The sequence below is a fragment of the Oryx dammah genome, unplaced genomic scaffold (assembly GCF_014754425.2).
Source record: "Oryx dammah isolate SB20612 unplaced genomic scaffold, SCBI_Odam_1.1 HiC_scaffold_24, whole genome shotgun sequence".
Lineage (NCBI taxonomy): Eukaryota > Metazoa > Chordata > Mammalia > Artiodactyla > Bovidae > Oryx > Oryx dammah.
The window spans coordinates 77,315,441-77,338,715 of NW_024070208.1; the positions used below are offsets into that span (position 1 = coordinate 77,315,441).

The 23,275-nt window shown below is 41.0% G+C and overlaps 1 protein-coding gene across 3 annotated transcripts in view; it reads left to right on the plus strand.

The window, feature by feature from the left end:
• The window catches only part of BIVM (basic, immunoglobulin-like variable motif containing), a 32,710-nt gene that overhangs the window by 6,657 nt on the left and 2,778 nt on the right, over positions 1–23,275 (plus strand). Inside the window, exons 2-9 of one of the 3 annotated variants that reach the window (XM_040267432.1) lie at positions 3,056–3,653; positions 7,230–7,356; positions 11,016–11,111; positions 11,617–11,721; positions 11,940–12,034; positions 20,473–20,605; positions 21,225–21,311; positions 22,255–22,351. In XM_040267432.1, coding sequence (XP_040123366.1) covers positions 3,179–3,653; positions 7,230–7,356; positions 11,016–11,111; positions 11,617–11,721; positions 11,940–12,034; positions 20,473–20,605; positions 21,225–21,311; positions 22,255–22,351 — 1,215 coding nt within the window. In that variant the 5' untranslated portion in view covers positions 3,056–3,178. The remainder of the gene's footprint in view (positions 1–3,055; positions 3,654–7,229; positions 7,357–11,015; positions 11,112–11,616; positions 11,722–11,939; positions 12,035–20,472; positions 20,606–21,224; positions 21,312–22,254; positions 22,352–23,275) is intronic. The other 2 variants (XM_040267434.1, XM_040267435.1) reach the window with 2 other exon arrangements.

Here is a 23,275-nt window from a genome sequence, read left to right on the forward strand (position 1 = left end):
AGCTGTGGCTCGCGGGCTCTAGAGCGCAGGCTCAGTAGCTGTGGCTCCCGGGCCCTAGAGCGCAGGCTCAGTACTTGTGGCCCACGGGCTTAGTTGCTCCCCGGCTTTTGGGATCTCTCCGGTTCAGAGATCGGTGTCTCCTGCAGGCAGCTTCTTTACCGCTGAGCCACCAGGGAAGCCCTACCCAGAGCTTCTTTTCGAATCTTCGTCCATCATCACATCAGGAGAAGAGGAAGAAGGAAAAACCGTCAAAGCTTCCTGTCGAGAGGTCCGCTGCTCCTAGGATTTCTTGACCAAAAAGCAAAAACCTGTGGAGGTTCCGCCTTTGGCAATGAAGCTCCCGCCAAACCAGCCCTCCTCCTTCAAATAACTGAACTCTGCATAAAGTACTAAGAAAAAAAAAATCACTGTCCGAAAGGTATGACTAGGGAGGAAGCATTCCTTCAAAAGAAAGAAAATAAAATCTTCCCTGGGATATGTGGGGGCTTTCCTGGTGGCTCAGAGAGTAAAGAATCCTCCTGCAATGCAGGAGACCTGGGTTCGATCCCTGGGTTGGGAAGATCCGCTGGAGGAGGGCATGGCAACCCACTCCAGTATTCTTGCCTGGAGAATCCCATGGACAGAGGAGCCTGGTGGGCTACAGTCCATGGGGTTGCAAAGAATTGGACACGACTGAGCGACTAAGCACAGCATACAGGATGTGTGGGGTCCTCCTGTTCCGTAAATTCCACAAGGGCCATGCAGTAGCTGTGCTGGTTTCTCCTCACAGACTCCAGGGCTCTTGTGGGAACCATCTTCTATGATTGCTTATCGCTTCCGTTGTTCAGTTGCTCCGTCCGGTCTGGTTCTTTGTGACTCCATGGACTGCAGCGTGCCAGGCTTCCCTGTCCTTCACTGTCTCCCAGATGTGCTCAAACTCATGTCCATGGAGTCGGTGATGCCATCCAAACATCTCATCTTCTGTTGCCCCCTTCTCCTCCTGCCTTCAGTCTTTCCTGGCATCAGGTCCTTTCTAATGTATACTTTTAATTTATTTTTTAATTGAAGGATAATTGCTCTACAGATTCCAGTGTCTTAATCATCAGTTTTTGTTATTCAGTATTTGAGGATGGGTTTTATATAATCATTTTCCTGTAACTTGGGAAAACTATTCTCATTTCTAGTTTTTCCAGTAAGTGAAGGGGCAGAGACAATAACTGGTCACATTTCAACTGGCGTCCCGGGGTGGGTTTTATCTATGAAGTGGTCTCCTGGGAGGTGGGCTCACTCTGCTTGGGCACTTGCTTCAGGGGATCTCCCGTATTACCTGGAATGGTTTGATTCACCAAGGTCTTCCTTTTGTTTAAATCTTCAACTTCCTCAGATAACCCTTGGTTATTATTAAACTTTGTTTTCTTCCCCAAAGGCTAGGTGTGCGCCTGAAACTCAGTTTTTCCTGAGACTGATCAGAAGTTAGTTACTACGGGCTATGATTCATTGCGGTGATGCATGCAGAGTTTTGAGATATGTATACACCATGCGTGTGTGCATGCTAAGTTGCTTCAGTCATGTCTGACTCTTTGTGACCCTATGGACTGTAGCCCGCCAGGCTCCTCTGTCCATGGGATTCTCCAGGCAAGAACACTGAAGTAGGTTGCCATGCCCTTCTCCAGGGGTCTTCCTGACCCGGGGATCCAACCCCAATCTTCTACGGCTCCTGCCTTGCAGGCAGATTCTTTACCACTGAGCCACCAGGGAAGCTTATATACCATACAATTCACTTACTTATTTATATCTATCTGTTTATATTTATTTCTTTATTACTTATTTTGGGAGAGCACACAGAGAAACAGTTTGTTTATTTAAGACAGAAACAAGACAGAGATACACACCCAGAGAGAAAGGGGCGTGGGCGTCTTCTCTAATGAGGAGGAGCCCCGTGCATGTATTTAAAGTGTACAGTTCAGTGGCTCTTACTACATTCACAAAGTTGTGCATTCATCCTCACAATCAGGGAATATTTTCATTCCTCCAGGAGGAAACCCCATCACTGCCAATCCCCTTTCGCCTCACAAGCCCTTAGGTAATCCCTAATCTAATTTCTGTCAGTGTAGCTTTTCCCAATATGAGCATTTCATGTAAAAGGAGTTGCACACTCTCTGGTCCTTTGTTACTGGCTTCTTTTACTTAGCATAATGCTTCAGGGTTCACCCATGTTGTAACATGGATCAGTATTTCATTTCTTCTTATTGTCCAAAAGTATTTCACCATATGGATAGACTACATCTTATTTATCCAATCATCAATTGATGAGAATTGAGTAGTTTCCTTTTTTTTTTTTTTAGCTATTATAAGTAGGACTGCTCTGGACATTTGTGTGGACAGACGTCTCCAGTTCTCTTAGATATATTCTGAGGAGTGAAATTGCTGGATCATATGCTAACTTCATGTATAACGTTTAAGGAGCTGTTTTCCAAAGTCACCGGAGCATTTTGCATTTCCACCAGCATCATATGAGGGTTCCAGTTTCTCCACTTCCTCTTTGATCCTTATGATTATCTGTCTTTTTGATTCAAGCCACTTGAATCAGTATGAGGTGGTATCTCACTATGGTTTTGATCTGCGTTTCCATGAAGGCTAGTGATGCACATCTTTTTATGTGCTTATTGATCGTTGCTACATCATCTTTGGAGAAATGACTGTGCAGATATTTCACCCATCTTTAAATGGAGTCATTGGTCTTTTTATTATCCTATTTGTTGTTCAGCTGCTAAGTCATCTCTGACTCTGTGACCCCATGGACTGCAACCTGCCAGGCCTCCTTGTCCCTTACTATCTCCTAGAGTTCATGTCCACTGAATCAGTGGTACTATCCAACCATCTCATCCTTTATTATCCTCAAGCATCATTTAAAAATAATTTTTAACCAGACAGATGGTCAGTGATCACAACTTAAGTCTACAGTAGTTGTGAAATAAATATTTATCGAACGAAGGCCTGTGAAACACTTAGAATATGTGTTTGCATTTTGCAGTGTCTAGTGGGTTGTTGATCTGTCTCCTCCCTCTTTCCTTAGGAGCCCATTTTTGCAGCTCTCACGTTTTCGCAGAATGCTGTAAACGATTGTCACAGCTGTTTCTCAAGAAATAGAAAGCGTGGCACCCTCTTCCTCACAACAGAACTTTCATAGTTGCGTTCAATGCCTAACGTTGCAGAAGCAGAAGGGGCAGATGATTCTGGAAATGGTGAGCATAAATCCGAGAGAAGGTCTCCCGAAGAGAGCCTGCAAGGTGCCGTTCAATCTTTCTGCACCCGCGCCTCCGGAGAACCCCTGGGTCCCAGAGGGGATGGTCATTATCCGTGGAGCTGTCCAGTGACCCACACTCGGGAGAAGATTTACGCCATCTGTTCAGACTATGCCTTTCTCAACCAGGCCACCTCAATCTACAAAACTCCAAATCCAGCCCGTTCTTGCCCCTCTGATAGTACCTCTTTATCTGCGGCAAATAATTCCTCAAGGTACATTGGCATCTCAGCCAGTACGTCGGACATCATCTACAATGAAGAAAACAGCTTGGAGAACTTATCTAACAGCCTGGGCAAGCTACCTCTCGCGTGGGAAATTGATAAATCTGAATTTGATGGAGTGACCACGAATTTGAAACACAAATCAGGTGAGGAAGGAGCCTGGATGTTTCCAAGTGAAAATAAGGAGAAAACAAGCAATATCACTTGTTTAAACTTGCAATTAGGCATATTTTCTTGCAATACAGGAGACCTAGTTCTGGAAGATCCCCTGGAGAACGGAATGGCAACCCACTCCAGTATTCTTGCCTGGAGAATCCCCGCGGACAGAGGAGCCTGGTGGGCTACAGTCTGTGGAGTCACAAAAAGATGGACACAACTGAGTGACTAACACTTTCACTGTGTTGTTTTTCATTATCAGTTCAGTTCACTCTCTCAGTCGTGTCCAGCTTTTTGCAGCCCCGTGGACTGCAGCCTGCCAGGTTTCCCTGTCTATCACCAACTCCCGGAGCTTGCTCAAACTCATGTCCATCGAGTCGGTATTTCATTATAGTTTTAAAAAATAACCTTGGGTGTAAGACCCTTAGTTCATTAATGTGTTGCCATTGGAAATTTCAAACTTAACCCTTGTGTTTTGAGAGCTTGGGCCAAATCTAAGAGTGCTGTTAAATGGAAGTATTACAGCTAAGTACGCAGTAGTTTAGAAGTGGGTAATGAGGTGGCTAGAATGACATAGTATTTCTGTTTTGCAGCGATGTGAATTCATATTTCCCAATTAAGCATCTAGTTTTCTTTGTTACTATATAACAGTCTGACTTTTCTGTTGTTAAAAAGTTTTGAGCACTCAGCAGGGTCTCCAGGTGCCACCGAGTAGGTTGCCCACTGCACAATGTAAGGGGGTGCAGTGCAGTCTTCACTATCGCAACGTGGTAGTTCTGGAGCACATACTAATGCCCTTCATGTCTTTCTTTGGAATGCACAGTAAGACTGGAATTTTGTGAGGTAGGTCCTGTTGTCTTCATTTTATAGGTGAAGGGATGGAGGCATAGAGGGGATAAATTTGGGGATACATTTGCACAGCTAGAAAGAGGCAGAAGTCAGCTTCATATTATTTCTTGGCTTTTTGGATCATTTTGTAAAATCTCTGTCCATCTGCTCGTTCATTGACAAAATCAACTTGGTTCACAGAATGTTTTGTAAATTTGTAATTCTTGGGGAGTCATCAGAATTTCACTTTGTGTCTCTCTTTGTGGGTGATTGGTCTATAATTTTTTTTTGGTAGTATCTGTTCAGGTCTCCTAAGATGTGTTGGGAAGTGTTCTTTCTTCCTGTTTTCTAAGGGGTTTTCAGAGGGCTGACAGCAGTCTCTGAATACGATGGTAGAGCTGTCTTGTGTGTGCTCTATGTGCTAAGTCACTTCGGTTTGTGTCCATCTCTTTGTGACCTCCTGGACTGTAGCCCGCCAGGCTCCTCTGTCCATGGGATTCTCCAGGCAAGAATACTAGAGTGGGTTGCCATGCCCTCCTCCAGGAGACCTTCCTGACCCAGGGATCACACCTGCATCTCACGTCTCCTGCACTGGCAGGCAGATTCTTTGCCACTAGTGCCATTGGGAAGTGTCTTCTCATCCTGTTTTCTGAGCGGTTTTCAGAGGGGTAATAACAGTCTCTAAATACAGTTATGGAGTTGTCTTAATTCCCATAGATTCTGTCAGTTTAGTCTGTGCATTTCATCTACATTGTCAAGGTGTTGACGTTCCTAACAGTTCCTTTTATCCCTCTGACACCTGTGGGGTCGTTAGTGATAACTCCTTTTTCATCCCCAATGCTGGTAGTTTATGTTCTTTTTTTTTTTTTTTTCTAGCGGTGGGTGTATCAGCTTTGTCTTTTCAAATAACCAGCTTTTAGCTTTACTAATTTTCTGAATTGTCTGTTTTTGTTTCACCAGTTTATGCTCTTTACTATTTTGTTCCTCTTATTTGGGGTTTATTTTGTTCTTTATTTTCTATCCTCTTGATGAAAGACTTTTCTGTGTAAGTATTAAATGCTCTAAAATTGCTCACCAACTACTGTTTTGGGGTTTCCCTGGTGGCTCTGATGGAAAAGAATCTGCTTGCAATGTGGAAGACCCAGGTTCGATTACTGGGTCTGGAAGATCCTCTGGGGGAAGAAATTGCATGTCACTCCAGTATCTTGCCTGGAGAATCCCATGGACAGAGGAGCCTGGTGGGCTACAGTCCCTGGGGTCATAAAGAGTCAGACACCACTGAGCAACTAACACTTTCACTTCGAGGGCTGTTTTTGCTGAAGACCATAGATTTTAATACACTTTATTTTCAACTGTCATTTAGTTTGAAGTGTTTTCCAATTTCCCTTGTTATTTCTTCTTTGATAAATACCTTATTTAGAAGTATGTTATGTTATTTCCATATATTTAGGGTTTTCCTAAACACCAATGTCTAATTTAGTTCCATTGTGGACAGAGGACATATGACTTCAGTCTTTTTTATTAAAGTATAGTTGATTTACAGTGTCATGCTGTTTCAGATGTACAGCTCAGTGGTAGGGTTGTACATATACATATATATTTTATATATATATTGGGTGCCAGATTGTTTCATTGTAGAGCATCTTGAATGAAGAAAATGTATCTTCTTTTGTTTTCTAAACATGTATCTCTATAATCTATATTGTCTAATTTATGACTGACTCATGAAAATGAAATATTAGCTTTTATTTAATTTTTATAGCAGATTGATTTTGTTTAAAATGTAATACGTATGAGAGATTTTAAAGTGCACCTAGCTAGGACTTCCCTGGTGATCCAGAGGTTAAGACTTTGCCCTTCCAATGCCAAGGGCACAGGTTGGATACCTGGTCAGGGAACTGAGATCCCACATGTGGTGAGATCAAAAATAAAAATAAAGATATAAAGTGCACATAGCTGTGTGAAATGTTCATGGTGTTTTAGTGAAACGAAGCTTGGATGTTAATTAATAATATTTTAATTTATATTATTTTTTGACTGGGTGATCCACTGAATGGAAATAAAAAAGTATAGAAATCAAAGAGTATAAAAATTCCCTTTTGTTTCCCCTTGGTGAGGCTCCCAATTTTCCCTCCTCCCCATAGATAACCGCTGTGTTGTCTTTTGTGTCTTTTAGAGAATGTGTGTGGTGTCTGTGTGTCTGTCTGCACACATATATACCTACTTGCACAGAAAGGAGACTTTGTTTTCCATTCTGGCTCCTGGTGCTAAAGCTGCATTTTAATAATGTACTTGTATGCATCATTCTTAATTCATTTTGCAGTCTCTGTAGGCCTGGAGCTATTTTTAAACATCACATCATCAGATTATTGGATCTGCTGTTTTTACTTTCTCAGCAGAGTAACGTTAATGTGGTTTTATTGTTTTTTAGAAAGGAAATTTGATTTTCTAAATGTGGCTAAGTATTTTGTGATTGATTCTTTTGCTAGCTAAATGAGTAGTTCAGGGATTAAAATATAAGAACCTGATAAGAAATAACATTCATGGTTGTTTAAATGTATTTTTATTCTCTATCCCTTTCTTTAAGGCAGAGGGTATTCTTGAAGATACATACAGTTTTGAATATGTTTGTGAATAGCATTTTTAGACCTAGCTACTTTGATATTTGTTACATAATTAATTGTATTGTTTTGAGAGCTTACTTCATCTTACCTCATTTTTATACTCTTGTGTTCCAGGCAATGGAAAGAAGCACGTTTCCAAGAAAAAAACATCAGATAAGAAAGGAAAACATCAAAGGGACTGGCCTCAGTATTCTCCTCTTGAAGATATTAAGCAGCGGAAAGTATTAGACCTCAGACGATGGTAATCGCTAAAAATTGCCCTTTTTTACCTACCCACAGTACCACTGTCATACCTAATGAAGTTAACAAATATTTCCTTAGCATCTCATTTTTGGGCTTCCCTGATAAAGTGGTAAAGAATCCACACACCAGTGTAGGAGGTGTGCATCAGGAAGGTCCCCTGGAGAAGGAAATGGCACCCCACTCCAGTATTTTTCCCTGGAAAATACCATGGACAGAGGAGCCTGGAGGGCTCCAGTTCTTGGGGTCCTAAAGAGTCGGACATGACTGAGCTACTGAGCACACACACCGTGGTCTTTGTAACCTGGAAGTTAGATGTAAAGACATGATTAGATTCTGGTTGAATACTTGGGGGCGAGAATACTGTCTTGGTGACCTTGTGTCCTTCCTACTGCATCCCATCAGAAAGTATGTGGAGTCTGCCCATTCGGGATTAGAGCTTCTAAGAGTGGTCCCTGGAATAAGGGGGCCGCAGCCTCAGCCACACTCTCAGGCCCCTTTCTTCCCTCTGCAGCTGTCAGACCATCACACTGCTGACAGCGGCTTCGAGCTAACGTCTAGACAGCCATCAGCTTTTCATCTAGTGGTTTTAACCAAACGCACTGATGACCCCTTCCTGAATCCTGTTATAGAATGGTGATTTTTCAAAATTCTCTCGTTTCTTCTGCCTTTACTAACTGGCATCCCTTTAATGAGGAGATCTTCCACTTAGCAGCTGGGGCTATTTGGTGGCCTTAACATAGAATCCCTATTCTAAAGAAAAGGATGTTTAAGTCATGATAGTTTTTAGGTACTATTAATCTGTGATTGGAGGTTTTTAGAAATTCTTTTGTGTGACGTTTTAGAAATATTAGATTTCTTTCTCTTACTTTATAAATATTGGAGACTTTGCTGTGGGCTGAGTACAGAGAGGCAGAAAATAGGACTTTATTCTCCAATCTAGTTGAGAAGAGAGAAAAATGTAAAAAATCTCAGGAACTTGGTCAGTTGGTGGGTGGGAATAAAGAACCAACATGAGAGGAGGTAATGATCACTGAAGTGCTTCACTGAGGAGCCAGGGCTTAAGAAAGGAAAATGAGGGGGCAGAGGGTCTAAAGGTCTTTGAATGGATGGTAGGAAAGTGTCTGGCAGGTTGGTAATGAAGAGTAGACCGGTCTGTCTGGAGGGAGGTTCAGAGCAGCTAAGAAACTTACCCAACATCACATGGCAAATACGTAGATCTTGCATTGAAACTGAAGAGAACTGGACTCCAGAGTCCTTGTTCTTTCTTTATAACACCTTTCAAAGTCTATTTCTTGGATGTCAGGTTAAGGATTTAGAACTTTTTCTGGGATAGAGATAATCCACTGATGCTTTCTTAACAAAAGCTTATTTTACAATAAATTGGTAGACTGTATTGGAGAAGTGACACAGATAAAAAACATTAACTTTAGTTTCTTTGGAGTGAGGTTTTATGCATTTTGTCCTGAATCCCTTTGACTTAGGATTTCTTACAACCACATATATGAGTGATTATTCTTAGTAGTGTAAAAAAGAGGCCATAAAGACTTGGATGAAGAAAGATAGATGTAAGAGATAACCTAAGGGGAAAAATAACCTGGATGACAAGTGTATTTCCTGGAGAATGTTACAAGGTTAGAGATGGAATGGAAAGACCCACAGAATGTCAGTAAAAGTTTTAAGGTGGTCATGAACAAGACTGGTAAACAAGTTTGGACTGGTGAAGAAGTATGAGAAATCTTAACAGTCCCTAAGCTTGATCCCAAGGATTTGTGAAGAAGTGTGTAAGATGGAGGAGGGAGATTGAACCATGACAGAATAAGGTTTTTTTACTCCACTCCTTCCCTCAAACCCATGAAAATAATAACCACAAAATGAAAAACAGGAAATCCTCTATCTTCCCTGAAACAAAGAAATAGCAACATCTCCAAACCATCGGCTCTAATACATACTCATCAGATCCCATACATTCTGTATTAACAGAGAGGAGATACTGAGACCTCATAGACTACTGCTGGCCTCGAACAATGCAGGTTGCTCTACATTTCAGGTGACGTCCCCCAACCATTTGGTGACTTTGGTTAAATCTAGGGGTATGAGCCCTGGAGTGAGAGGGGAAGAATCTGAGTTCTTTCAGGAGATCCAGGTCAGCACTACAGAAATGCAGGGAGGGTTTCAGAAGACACTGTACTGATATCTACCTGATTATCTTACCCCCTGTATGCCAGCTGAGGACACTGCCTCTAGGGATTTACAGGAAAGGTGCTTACAGGAGGGCAACACAGGCCACACACTTTCTGATTTCAAAACATATTACAGAGCTACAATAACCAAGATGGTGTGGTACTGGCATAAAGACAGACATAAACCAATGGAACAGAATTGAGCTTAGAAATAAACATTCATGCAAATAGGCAAATAATCTTTTGCAAGGGTGTCGAGACCACAAGATGGAGAAAGGATGGTCTCTTTGGAAAAGAGTGCTGTGACATCCATGTGCAAAAGAATGAAACTGGACCCTTACTTCACATCATACACAAAAATTAACTCAAAATTGATTAAAGACCTAAATGTGAGACCTAAAGCTATGAGATCCTAGAGCATAGGGGACAATCTTCATGGCATTGGATTTGGCAGTGATTTCTGGAGTATGACATGAAAAGGACAGGTAGCAAAAGCAAAACTGGACAAATGGGACTACATCAAACTTAAACATCGCTGCACACCAAAGGAAACAATCAACCAAGTGAAAAGGCAGCCTACAAGGTGGGGGAAGACGTTTGCAGATCATGTATCTGATAGGGGATTAATATCCAGAGAGTATAAAGAATTCCTATGGCTGAAGTTGCTGTCATACATGTAGCTCAACTAGGAGTTTGCAATGAAATTTTAGGAGCTGGCATCTAAATTTATATTTGTAATTTTTTTCCATTTGTTTGGGTAGCATTCACTTGAACTAGTCATACTTCAGAGAAGGCAATGACATCCCACTCCAGTACTCTTGCCTGGAAAATCCCATGGACGGAGGAGCCAGTCCTTGGGGTCACTAAGAGTTGGACCGACTGAGCGACTTCACTTTCACTTTTCACATTCGTGCATTGGAGAAGGAAATGGCAACCCACTCCAGTGTTCTTGCTTGGAGAATCCCAGGGATGAGGAAGCCTGGTGCCGTCTATGGGGTCGCACAGAGTCGGACACGACTGAAGTGACTTAGCAGCAGCAGCAGCAGTCACACTTAGCCATCATTTTTAAAATGCATGATTTATTGTTATGTATTTACAATGCATGCATGCTCAGTCATGTCCCAGTCTTTGCAACCCTGTGGACTAAAGCTCTTCAAGCCTCTCTGTCCATGTGATTTTCCAGGCAAGGATACTGGAGTGGGTTACCATTTCCTCTGCCAGGAGATCTTCCCGACCCAGGAACTGAACGTGCATCTCCTGAGCTGCTGCACTGCCCGGTGTGTTCTTGACCATTTGAACCAGTTATGCATTTATAATGTGTTTAACAAATATGAAAATAAATGAATAAATATTTAACATTGGTTTGAATGATCAAAGTTTTCGTTATGCTAACATGCTCAGTTGCCATGAGTGTTCTGTTTTTATATGCATATTTTGTGTTTATTCAAGTGAAGAAGACAGTCTTTTATTTTTTCAGGTACTGCATAAGCCGACCACAATATAAGACTTCTTGTGGCATCTCCTCGTTAGTTTCTTGTTGGAATTTCTTATATAGCACAATGGGAGCTGGAAAGTAAGTTTGATAAGCTATCTCTAAACTCCAAATTCAGAAGTTCTTTGGTGTTGCTTTTGCTATAATGGAAGATTTTGAAATATGGAATAATGAAAGATTTTTTAAAATATTCTTTTTAAAAAATGTATGTATTTATTGATTGCATCAGGTCTTAGTTGCGATGCACAGACTTAGTTGTCCTGCAGAATGTGGGATCTTAGTTCCCTGACCAGGGATTGAACCCACATCCCCTGCATTGCAGGTGGATTCTTAACCACTGGACTGCCAGGGAAGTCCCTATAATGGAAGATTTTTAAGAACAGATTTTTTAGAAATTGGGGGGAAACTGCCATATTTTGTTTGAAACCTTTTAGCTAAAAATATATGCATGCATTGTTTCTGATAAGATAAAAAATTTAAATGTTAGTAAAACTGTTTGCAAATGAGACAGACATAGTAACATTGAGACAGGTTGCATTTGCATACGATGGAAATTGTCAAATGAAAGGCCATATTTCTTTTGTAGTCTTCCAGCCATCACTCAAGAAGAAGCTTTACATATTTTGGGCTTTCAGCCTCCATTTGAAGATATTAGGTTCGGCCCCTTCACTGGAAATACAACACTTATGAGGTATGAAGCCCCTGCTTAGAGGAAGACCTTATTTCTAGTTCTGCAAAATAGTAATTCTGTAGGTGTACATTGATAGTAAACCATGTATCTGACTGTTTGAACCCAACTTCTGATAGATATGCCAGACTTGGGCTCTGCCCGAATTTTACTGAAATTAGAATAACACTTTCTTTGTTATGGAATTGTTGCTATGAGTGAGTCTTCTTGTTATTTTTCAGATGGTTTAGACAAATTAACGACCACTTTCATGTAAAAGGATGCTCATATGTTCTATATAAGCCTCATGGGAAGAATAAAACAGCTGGAGAAACTGGTAAGTAAATACATAGAAGATTTACACACACCCATACACACACACACACACACACACACAGACAGACAGGTGTATGCTTTAGGATTCATCTCAAAGATTGGTTTTGATTCATGGGATATGCTGTAAACTCTAAATGCAGTCTATCACTCTATCTAAGAGGAAATCATAATAGATTATATTGATAGTAATATATAGGGTACTTTTCAATATACAGGTTAATATTTTTTAGTTCTTTTCCTCTTTGAATGTAGAACTTTTAAAACTTTATGGCATATCATAAACATTGTTTTAGCACGGTGTGTTTTTTGGGCCCATGGAGTGTGTGTGTGTGTGTGTGTGTGTGTGTGTGTGTGAGAGAGAGAGAGAGCGAGCGAGAGAGAGAGAGAGAAAGAGAGAGAGAGCTTGCTGCTACTAAAATCCTTTCAGGAAGCAGCATGGAATTTGCAGTTCCTCTTCCTGAAAGGGAATGCAAGGATTTTAGAATATTTGTTGTTAGAGTGGCATAAAAATATATAACAACAGGACGACGAACTGTGAAAGTGACACAGTTCTGTTATAAAAGGGTCTTGGTTGTTACAGAGAATAATGCAGTCGATCTTAAGGATTGTGTTAGTTCTGTGCTAGTTAAATAATTTGCATTATTTGAACATTTCCATTTTTAAAATTTCACAATCACCTTTTGAATTTACGATCAGAAACCTACAACACAGTGTTAAAGAAAATGTTCTTCCGACACTTGTCAAAAGGGTAAGGAAGACTACTGAAGACTGTTGTAATCGGGAACTGGGTCATGGGGGAGCAATCGGGCTCAGCCCGAAACAACAAACCAACTCTCAAAGCGAGGGTTCCATGGATGGAAGGTCATTAAGAAGAGACATCAAGGGTCCTTGCTGAGCCAGTCTAACAGGTCTTATCTCAGGCAGTCTAAGGGCTGGGCTTTAAGAGTGAAGGATAAGGACCTTGATCTGGGATCCGGGTGGGGGATTCTCTTTCAGCTGACTTTGGCAGAATTTTTGCTAAAACTGGATTCAGCCAGGATGGACACAGAAGCCCAAGGTCCAAGCCTAGCTGAGAATAAGGCTCAGCGATGCCTTACTTGAGGTCGGATATAGGTGGACTCCAAGTTGAGGAATTTACAGTCAGCCAGCCTCCTCTTTGCATTTCTTGACATCAGAGAGAGCTGGGCTCCTGTTGAGGAATTTACACCCAACAATGACAGGATAAATAGCCAGTCTTTGCTCTTACCTCAAGGGCATAATCATGGCCAGGACAAAGAAAGGAAAAAACCCTGTCTGATAAGGGAGACACTATCCATGCACAGAAAGGCTCCTTGGAGTCAAAAGTCAGAAGATAATTCCAGGCCATAATGAGTCGTGTTCTTCCCAGAAGCCTTCACTTCGAGATCTACCTTGGCTAGGGTGTGCGTGCACATCCCAGGGGACGGTCCTAAGACATGTTAACCAGGGGGGACAAAGCAAGGTGACTGGCCTGAGGGAAGATGTAGATCCAGAAAACTGCCTCTAAAGGATTTAAACTTCCCAAAGGCACCACAGTCTCTCTGAGTTCGCCCATGTGCCTTTCCGCATGTACTTTTCCTTTCAATAAACTTTTTACTTTACTCTTTATCTTCTGCCTCCTTGCCTGAATTTGTTCCTGACTAGGCAGGCAAGGCTAGGAAGCTTAGCTCTAACTGCTGGCTCCTGTGGCGCGGTGGTTAGGAGTCCGAGTCTGAGAACCTAAGCCCCTGCTTCCAGCTAGCACTCGCTGCTGCTTGCTGCAAGCTGCCGCTTACTGCTGCGTGCGTCCGAAATCAAACTGAAGTCTGCTCAAGCAGAGGCTTTGTCAGCAGAGAGGGTACCTGGTTTACCAAGCTCAAGGTAACAGTAAATAAACAGGGTCTATTTCTATTGCCTTTTCGCAGGCGTATCCAGCTGCTTGTGAGGCAGGCAGACTTGGAGTCCGAATAGCAGTTTCTGCACATCCTGGTTCTGTGATCTGAATGAGGTGCTTAAACTCTCACTCACTGAGCCAGTGTAGACTGTTATCTTACTGAGCCAGTGTGGACCTTGTCTCCATACTTTCACCCCACGGGGTCACTGTGAAGATAAAAGGAGACGTATTTGTAATACACTTAGCCCCTTGCTTGACAGAGTAAGGACTCAATCAATGTTAATTTTATTCTTATTGACTGACCTCTGTGCAGTTGCAGGGGGCCTTTCTCCATGGAGCCTCCCTGGTCAGGCTCAGATGGTAAAGCATCTGCCTGCCATGCGGGAGAGCCGGGTTTGATCCCTGGGTTGGGAAGATGCCCTGGAGGAGGACATGTCAACCCTCCAGTATTCTTGCCTGGAAAATTCCATGGACAGAGGAGCCTGGTAGGCTACAGTCCATGGGGTCATGAAAGAGACACGACTGAGCGACTTCGCTTTCCTTTCCTTTCTCCATGGAAGGGGAGCCTTAAATGTTGTTAATAATTTTTTCTGTTTCCACGGTGGCTGTCAACACAGCCTCTCTAAGTAATTGATCAGGCGATGGAAAGCTAAGAGAGGATAGACTTTGCAACACACATCAGCGTTTTTCCTTCAAGTAATAGACTCTTCTCTCCATCCCTCCACTTTTTTTTTTTTGATGGGAGGAGAGGAATTGTTTCTATAATTTCTTCAAATAAATTTCAATACTGTATTTTTCTAATTTTGTTCTTGTTTTCACTTTCCCTGTTATAAGACTTGACTTCTCACTGTCTCCTTTTCTATGTATGTTTTCCTGAAGGATAACTGATCCATCTTCCTCTTCAAGCCTCAGTGGTCCTTAGCAAGCCCTGCCTTATGCCTGACACTCGGATTCCTCTTAATTTCTGTAATACTGGTCATTTTTGTCTGTTGTTTGGCATTTGGGACATGCAGCCTCATATGATGTTGTATCTTTTTAATGTGTGTCTGCCCTGCTCCTCGGTCATAGGGACTTCCCTGAGTAGCCCTTTGATTCTAAATATGATGCCCTCTGACCTTACCCATGTGACCCTTGGGACTTCTGATTGTATTCTGAGTAGAGAGTGTTAACCTGTGTCGAGCAGAAGTCCTTCCTGTTCTATCTCATTGTAAAAGACAGAGTTGCAGAGATAGGCTTTTCTCATTTGTCTCTGGGATATTCAGTAGTGAAAACAGTGGCCAGTTGTTAGTGTGCATTTAAAAAAATAATTTGAAATGTATCTTTAGTTTGTTTAGATTTTTTTTGTGGGGTGCCCTGTGGCATAGCATGTGGGATCCCAGTTCCCCAGCCAGAGACTGAGCCTACACTCCCTGCAGTGCCAGCTTGGAGTCCTAACCACTGAACCTCCAGAGGAGTCCCATGCTTAGATTATTTTTAAGGGCTCCAGGCCTGTTTTCTTTCACAGGCTTTACATTTTCCTGGTGACTACACTTCTTAAATTTTGGAACTCTCTCTTTTCTGGCTGACTTGCTCATTTCCTGTGGGCCTTCAGGAAATGTGAACCGAGCTTGTGCACGCTCAGTCATGTCCCACTCTGCAACTTCGTGGACTCTGTGGCCTGCCAGGTTTCACTGTCCGTGGGATTTCTCAGGCGAGAATACTGGAGTGGGCTGCCATTTCCTTCTCCAGGGGAGCTTCCGGACCTGGGGATTGAACCTGTGTCTCTTGAATTGGAAGGCAGATTCTTTCCTACGGAACCACCTGGGAAGCCCTCACTCATGGAATAAAAGCAAAATCCACGGATTTTAACAAAAATTAACAGATTTGACTGTGAATATGAGTTGAAGCATTTTTAAGAGCTGTATTTAATAATAACTCACAAAATTTTGTGCCAGAAGTTGTCAACATTAATGTCAAACTATTGGTTCACTTATTATTATTCACTTCCTATTATTGTTACTTATTAGAGTAAAATGTCAAACTGTTGGTTCCCTTAGTTACCAGCCTTTGTGCCAGGAACATCTAGATTCATTTATTTTTAACAGCTAGCTTGAAAGTTACGCTAACATTCCTGTATTTAGTTTTGATTCTTCTAGTAGATATCTTTGCCCTATCCTGACATAACTACCAGTTAACTACAGTGTCTTAGTGCATCTTGAGTGGACTGGACATTTATGTTCTGTTTTCCTCATCTTCTGGTTTTCTCCAGTTCATATTAGACACAAGATCAAATAAATCTTTTCTGTGTGTGGCACTAATATATTCTTTCCTAATTTGGGGACACTGTGTAACTTGCTGAAAGCATCAAGTCCTTCGCACCATTCCAGGCGAGAGCAGATTGGTCTTTCAATGCTGTCCTGCATGTACCAGTTGAATTTAGAAGATTCGAGGGTCTAAGAACCTTGCAGGATGATACTGTGTTGCTAGATTACAAAATCCAGTTCTTGTCTTTGAAGGTATAAAAATACATTTTGATAAGTTCTTTTAGAGTTCTCTGAAGTTCTATTCTTATAGAATAGACTCTGACTCAGCAGGCTCACAGAATAGCAGAATGCTAATATATTAACTGAGGGTGAGAAATACAGTATCAAAGGCACCAGCATTTCCTCGACGGCTGCTCAGGACACACACTGCTCCTCACGGGACAGGGGACTGGCACATTCTGGTATTTTTGACCTGCTTTCTCTACACCATCCGCATCATGGCTCTGCATTTGGTAGTGGCTGCTGTGTCGCTGAAGTTTCAGATTCTTGATGTCCTCTGGTTTAGACTCCACATCAGTCTGAATTTAGTTTCCATCTGTAATGCATTTGTTTGTCTTCTCCTATGTAGCATCACTGTCTTGGATGACTGCCTTAATGTACTAAGTGGTGTGTTCACTGTGGTGTGTTTTATTTCAGAAGGTGATCTTTTTCTGACCTTACCCTGAGATTCTGGGGGTGCCCTGCGAGAGGCCTCTCTGCGTGCCCTCCATTCTGGACCAGATGATGTGCTCTTCCCTGACTATCTCCCTCCCATGCAGTAGTGTGGTTTTCTCCACATGCTCCTTCCTCTGGGTTCTCAGAATCCTGCCACTTGATTTGTTCTGTCCTGAATGCCACCCCCTTCTTGATTCCTTAAACCCAAGGTGCTCCTTCTCCTTTGAATTATATCCCCCCTTTTTTTTCATGGCATTTTTTCCACCTTATATCCAAGTCACCTCTTTTATCTTCTTTACGAGGGCAACTTGAGGTACTGTGCATTCCTTGCCTTTTGGAGTACTGGAGTGGGGTGCCATTGCCTTCTCCATTTGTTTCCTTATGGTTCCTGAGAGATTCGGTTGGCCGAACAGTTCAGGTTTTCCTGTTACCGAAAACGTCATGATACAGCTTACAGAAAGGCCTGAACGAACTTTTTGGCTAACCCAATAGTTGGTAGCTGTTCATTAATTTGTTTCCTGAATTGAGTGCAATAAAAATTTCATGTTAACCCTAGACCAGTGGCTCTTGAGATGTGACCCCTGGATGAATATCAGCATCACCTGGTAACGTGTTAGACATGCAAATTGTTGGTCCCCACTCCAGACCTACTGGGTCAGTCACCGAGGGGGTAGGTATCAGCAATCTGTTATTTAACAAGCCCTTCCTGCTCAGGTTTGAGAACTACTACTGTGGCCTTTCTGGACTTCCCAGGTGGTGCTGATGGTAAAGCCTGCCAGTGCAGAAGATGTAAGAGAGACGGGTTTGATCCCTGGGTCAGGAAGATCCCTGGAGGAGGGCATGGCAACCCACTCCAGATTCTTGCCTGGAGAATCCCATGGACAGAGAAGCCTGGCGGGCTACAGTCAATGAGGTCTCAAAGAGTCAGACACAAATGGGGTGACTTAGCACGCACAAACTCTGTTACCTTGCTAAAGAGGTGCTATCCCACTTCTTTATCAGGAGTGTGGTCTTCCATTGATAGGAAGCTCAGTGATTTTTCATTCTGTGCTCAGTTGAGTCCTGGAAATTATATGGCGGTGCCTCAGGGCTGGTGAGAGGAGAGGGATGAGCCTGTAGATTCCCTACCTCCTTTTGGGCCACAGTAACAGCTTTGATACTTTTTATGAACTGGCCTGACATGTAAACTTTCCTTGCAGAAGGCGTTCCATGTCCAAATAAATCTGAAAATTACTGATCTGAATTAGAGGTCAGCAAACAACAGCCCATGAGCACGCAGCAAACAATAGCCTACTTTATTTTATAAATAAAGCTTTATTGGCACATAGACATATCCATTTGCTTACACATGGCCCACAGCTGTTTCTATTTGTGGCTGCTTTCAGCTACAGCGACAGAGCTGAGTAATAGCAAGGGTAGTGCCCTGATCCAGGACTTCCCTGGTAGCTCAGATGGTAAAGATCTGCTGGTGATGCTGGAGACCTGGGTTTGATCCCTGGGTCAGGAAGATGCCCTGGAGAAGGAAATGGCAATGCCCTCCATTATTGTTGCCTGGAAAATCCCATGGCCAGAGGAGCCTGGGGGGCTACAGTCCATGGAGTCGCAAAGAGTCGGATAAGACTTAGTGACTGAACAACAACAGTCTAAGTCCATCAGAATGTTGTCATGTACTTTGAAATAATAACAAAAGACATACCCGAGTAGCATGATCATTACTTCATAGAAGACAACCCACCTCGTGTCCTCTAGAAAACTAGGACATAGCCGAAGAGTATTTGTAGCAGGTGAAATAGTATGAATATTAATAATGGCAAACTTTCATTCCTATCTCATTTGCCCCTGAATATATTCCAGACATTAATGTGACTCCTATTCATAATCACAATAAGGAAATCAGCTGTTTTGGATTATATCTGACTTAAGCAGGGAAGTGTGAAATAAAGATTTCCATTAAAAAGTTACAATAAAGTTCTTTCACAGGAAGTTTTAGTTATCTGGGGTAACTTTTTACTTGGCATTTTCACAATCTGACAAAGATTTCAAGAGTTCTTCCTAAGCCAGTTATGTGTATAAGAATCTTTATACACGTGGATTTATGAAGAGTCCAAATCTATTTACATTTGCTTACTAGTCTGGAATATATCTACAACCAAGTTCAGCTATGGAAATGAAATACTGATCATCTTCTTAATTTTAATTCTTAGAATTCATTTAGAACTGTCCTTGGGTGTTGGTTTTTAGTTTGTCTGGGGAACTCAGCCCAAAACAGCAGAAAGACTTATTTATCACTATGAAATAGAGATTGTAGTAGAAAAGATTGCCTTGCATGCAGGAATGCACATACTGAAGTCAAAATCTATGGTGAATCTATGAGTAAAAATCTCCTAGCTGAAACCTTGGAGAAAGAGTTTAAGACAGAAGTGTTATGGTCTCCATGGAGCTCACAAATTGTGTGTATCTCTGGGGGTTGGGGCTGGCCCCCACCTTCTTGGCTCTGTTACAGCCATTGACCAGCTGTTCTTGGGTTTCAGCTATTTCAGTGGCCAGGAAGTCCATCAGAGAAGCCATAACTTGGAAATTTTCTTCTACTTCAACCATTTTTAGTATTTCCTGTCTTAATGGGCTGTTTGTTCATGAATAATTCAGCCTCTTCCAGGAGATGCAAGTTAATGAGACTTCAGTTAATGGCTTTAAGTTTTGAGTGGTGGTTAAAAACTGGTTTCTTATGTAATACTTTTGAAATTACTTTGTCACTAATACACTCAGCCATTGGAAGGACACAAGGAGAAGCAGTTAGTTATAAGAGGATGCAGTTTTTCACCAGCCAGTCTCTAGAAAGGTGTTCTTACCACTTGGCTTGTGAAAACTGTTCCTCTAATTTGGGTGACTTTTGTAGAAAGGATTGTAATGTGTATTAATGGGAGAAAGTTTTCATCTTTGGAAATTGTTTGGAGTTTGTATTTGTCCATATATTTCAATGGTTTCCAAATTGGGATGTTTGCGTATGACAGCTTTGCAGAGTGATCACTGTGGTCTGGGAAGAATGTATTAGAATGTCTACATTTTAATCTAATTAAAAATTCCTATTTTTGTGTATCTTTTATATTAGTAGTCAATATACATAGTTTATAAACAAACATGCTTATCATGGACATGCTTACTTAGAAATTTCTAGTGACAGATGTGTGCCATCAGAGAAGCTGAGACCCTTGCTATATATACTAAGTATTAACGTTTGTAGACAAGCATGTGTGTTATTTGAAGGTTTTGGTAATGAAGGACATATTTCAGTTATTTAGTTTGCTATTCAGTTTATCTGAATTTCAGTCTAAAGGGTAAGATTGAAATCCATTAATTAAAAAAAAAAATCTATCAATAGTTATTCACTTTTTCCCCAGCAATGTCCCTTTGTCCAAAGTAATGTCTTTTCTGCCTTTGAGTCCTTAACTAATTGTTTGTATAATTACTTGTATATATATATATATAAAATTGTATATATAGTATACAATATACAGATTCTATAATTGTTTGTATGAAGCATAGACAGTGCTTTATGGTCCCTCAGTTGGTTTGTTTTTGCTTTTTTTGTAGCATCTGGGGCCTTGTCGAAGTTAACTCATGGATTGAAAGATGAATCGTTAGCTTATATCTATCATTGCCAAAATCATTATTTTTGTCCAATTGGCTTTGAAGCAACCCCTGTTAAGGCAAATAAAGCATATAGGTAAGCATTTTTATATTTTATGTGCATACTTCACCAGGAGAATATGTTGTTGGAAGCATTTATGAAATATTTGGTTTATTAGACATTGGAAGACTTGATGACTTGCTTTCCTTATGTCAAGTAAGACTATCCTTTTAAACACTGTAGCTTAATCTTTTGCAGAATTGTGTTTGGTTTATTAGGCCTTTCTCAGGATTCCCTGGTGGCTCCATGGTAAAGAATCCACCTGAAATGCAGGAGAGGCAGGTTCCATCCCTGGGTCGGGAAGATCCCCTGGCGAAGGAAGTGGCAACCCACTCTAGTATTCTTGCCTGGAGAATCCCATGGACAGAGGAATCTGGTGGGCTACAGTCCATGGGGTCTCAAAAGAGTCAGACACGACTTAGCAAGTAAACAACAACATTTTGTAACAAGGGATCAAGCCCTACCCTAATGTATGCTTCCTTTTTAATGGCCTCTGGAGTTTTGTTCAAACCTTAACTCCAGTTCTATTCTAGTGCTAATGAATGCTATTTCTGCATAAACCTCAGTGTATGTTTTATCAGTATATAATTAAAGTAATATTTTCAAGGGAGTGAATGACTTTATGAAGCTTACTGTGAATGTATTTTATATCTAGCAGGGGTCCCCTCACACCACAGGAAGTAGAATATTGGATCTTAATTGGAGAATCAAGTAGAAAACATCCTGCTATTCACTGTAAAAAGTATGTTAACCCCTCCCCCTCCACTTTTTCTCAATTTCTGCTAAAAAGCCTGTTGGAATTTTAATTAGAATAGAATTCATAGAATCCATAGTTTAGTTTGGGGAGCATTACATCTGAATAATGTGGAGTTTTCTCTTCATAAACATAGACTGTATCTCCACTTAATTAGAGCTTTAATTTCTCTTGGCAATGGTATTTCTCAGCATAGAGTTTAATATATATTTTGTTAAAAAATTTTTCCTAAGTTTGTATATTTTTTGATGCTATTGTAAATTGATTTAGTTGAAGTAATAGTTGAGTTACAATGTTGTGTGAGTTTTAGGTGTACAGTAAAGTGATTCAGTTATATATATATATTTTTTTTCAAATTATTTCCCATTATAGGTTATTACCATATTGTTCCTGTAAACTGATTTTTAAAACATTTTATCTCCCAATTATTTTCTGGTAGTGTACAAAAATACAATGGATTTTTCTATATAGGCCTTAAATCTTACACCTTTATCAAATTCAGTTGTTAGTTCTAGTAACAAATTTGCAATACAAAGCAATTTGTAATTGTTTTAGATTTTCTATACCATCAATCATGTTGTTTGTGGATAAAGGCATACTAACTTATAAAACTTTTGAAAATGTACTTAACTCCAATTAAAAAGAAAATATAGAATGTTTCCACACTAGCCTGCAGGATGTCACTTAACAGGTTGATATATATTTTTATTTCATATGGAGAGTAACCATTTTTAACCTTGGTATTAGTTGGATAAGGAGAACTGTCATTTAAAAGAAGATTTATGAAAACCTAATAGATGAAATAATCCTCTGATGGAAGAATTATTGCCATGGAACTGTTGTAGCAAATTGCTCATGTGAAAAGTTCCATTACTTTTTAAAAGTATTTTAAACTTAAAGAAAATTGTGCTTTATTCTTCCTTAACAATAGATGGGCGGATATTGTTACTGATCTGAACACTCAAAACCCAGAATATCTAGATATCCGGCACTTAGAGAGGGGACTGCAGTATCGAAAGACAAAGAAGGTAAGAATACCACTGTGTGGCAAAGTATTTCTCAACTGGCCAAAATGCAGTTATTTTACTCAGCCCTCTAGGTTGTAAATAACAGAAACCCAGTTCAGACCATTTTAGACAGAAAAGTGAAAACTGAGGACACGTGTCTTTAAAAGGAAATTTACAGTAGCTAGGACAGGGAAGCAATCGAGATGTCCATTGACAGATGAATGGATAAAGAAGTTATGGTGCATATACACAATGGAATATTACTCAGCTATAAAAAGAAACGCATTTGAGTCGGTTCTAATGAAGTAGATGAACCTGGAGCCTATTATACAGAATAAAGTATGTCAGAAAGAGAAAGACAAATATTGCCTGCTAACACATATATATGGAGTATAGAAAGATAGTACTGATGATTCCACATGCAAGGCCGCAAACACAGACATAAAAGACTTTTGGACACAGTGGAGGAAGGAGAGGGTGGGATGATTTGAGAGAATAGCACTGAAACACATACACTACCGTATGTAAAGTAGATAGCTCGTGGGAATTTGCTGTATGATGCAGGGACCCCAAAGCCGGCGCCGTGTGCCAACCTGGAGGGGTGGGACGTGGGTGGGAGGAGGGAGGGACGTTCAGAAGGGAGGGGACCTATGTATACCTGTGGCTGATTCATGCTGATGTATGGCAGAACCACCACAATATTGTAAAGTAATTATCTTCTAATTAAAAATTAAAATTTAAAAAAGACAAGAAGCCCAGCCGGGTGCCAGGCAGAAATGTTATCAGGGGCAGGGAGCTAGTCTGTCTCATTCTCAGCTGTCTTTCTGTTTGCTTCCTGAAGATCGTTGTCTTTCAACTTAGGTCTCCCTTTCAGAAGAATAGTCTAGACTGAGACGGGCCTGCCTCCAGCCCAGTTCTGTAGTTGTGGCCCGGTTGGAGTCAGGT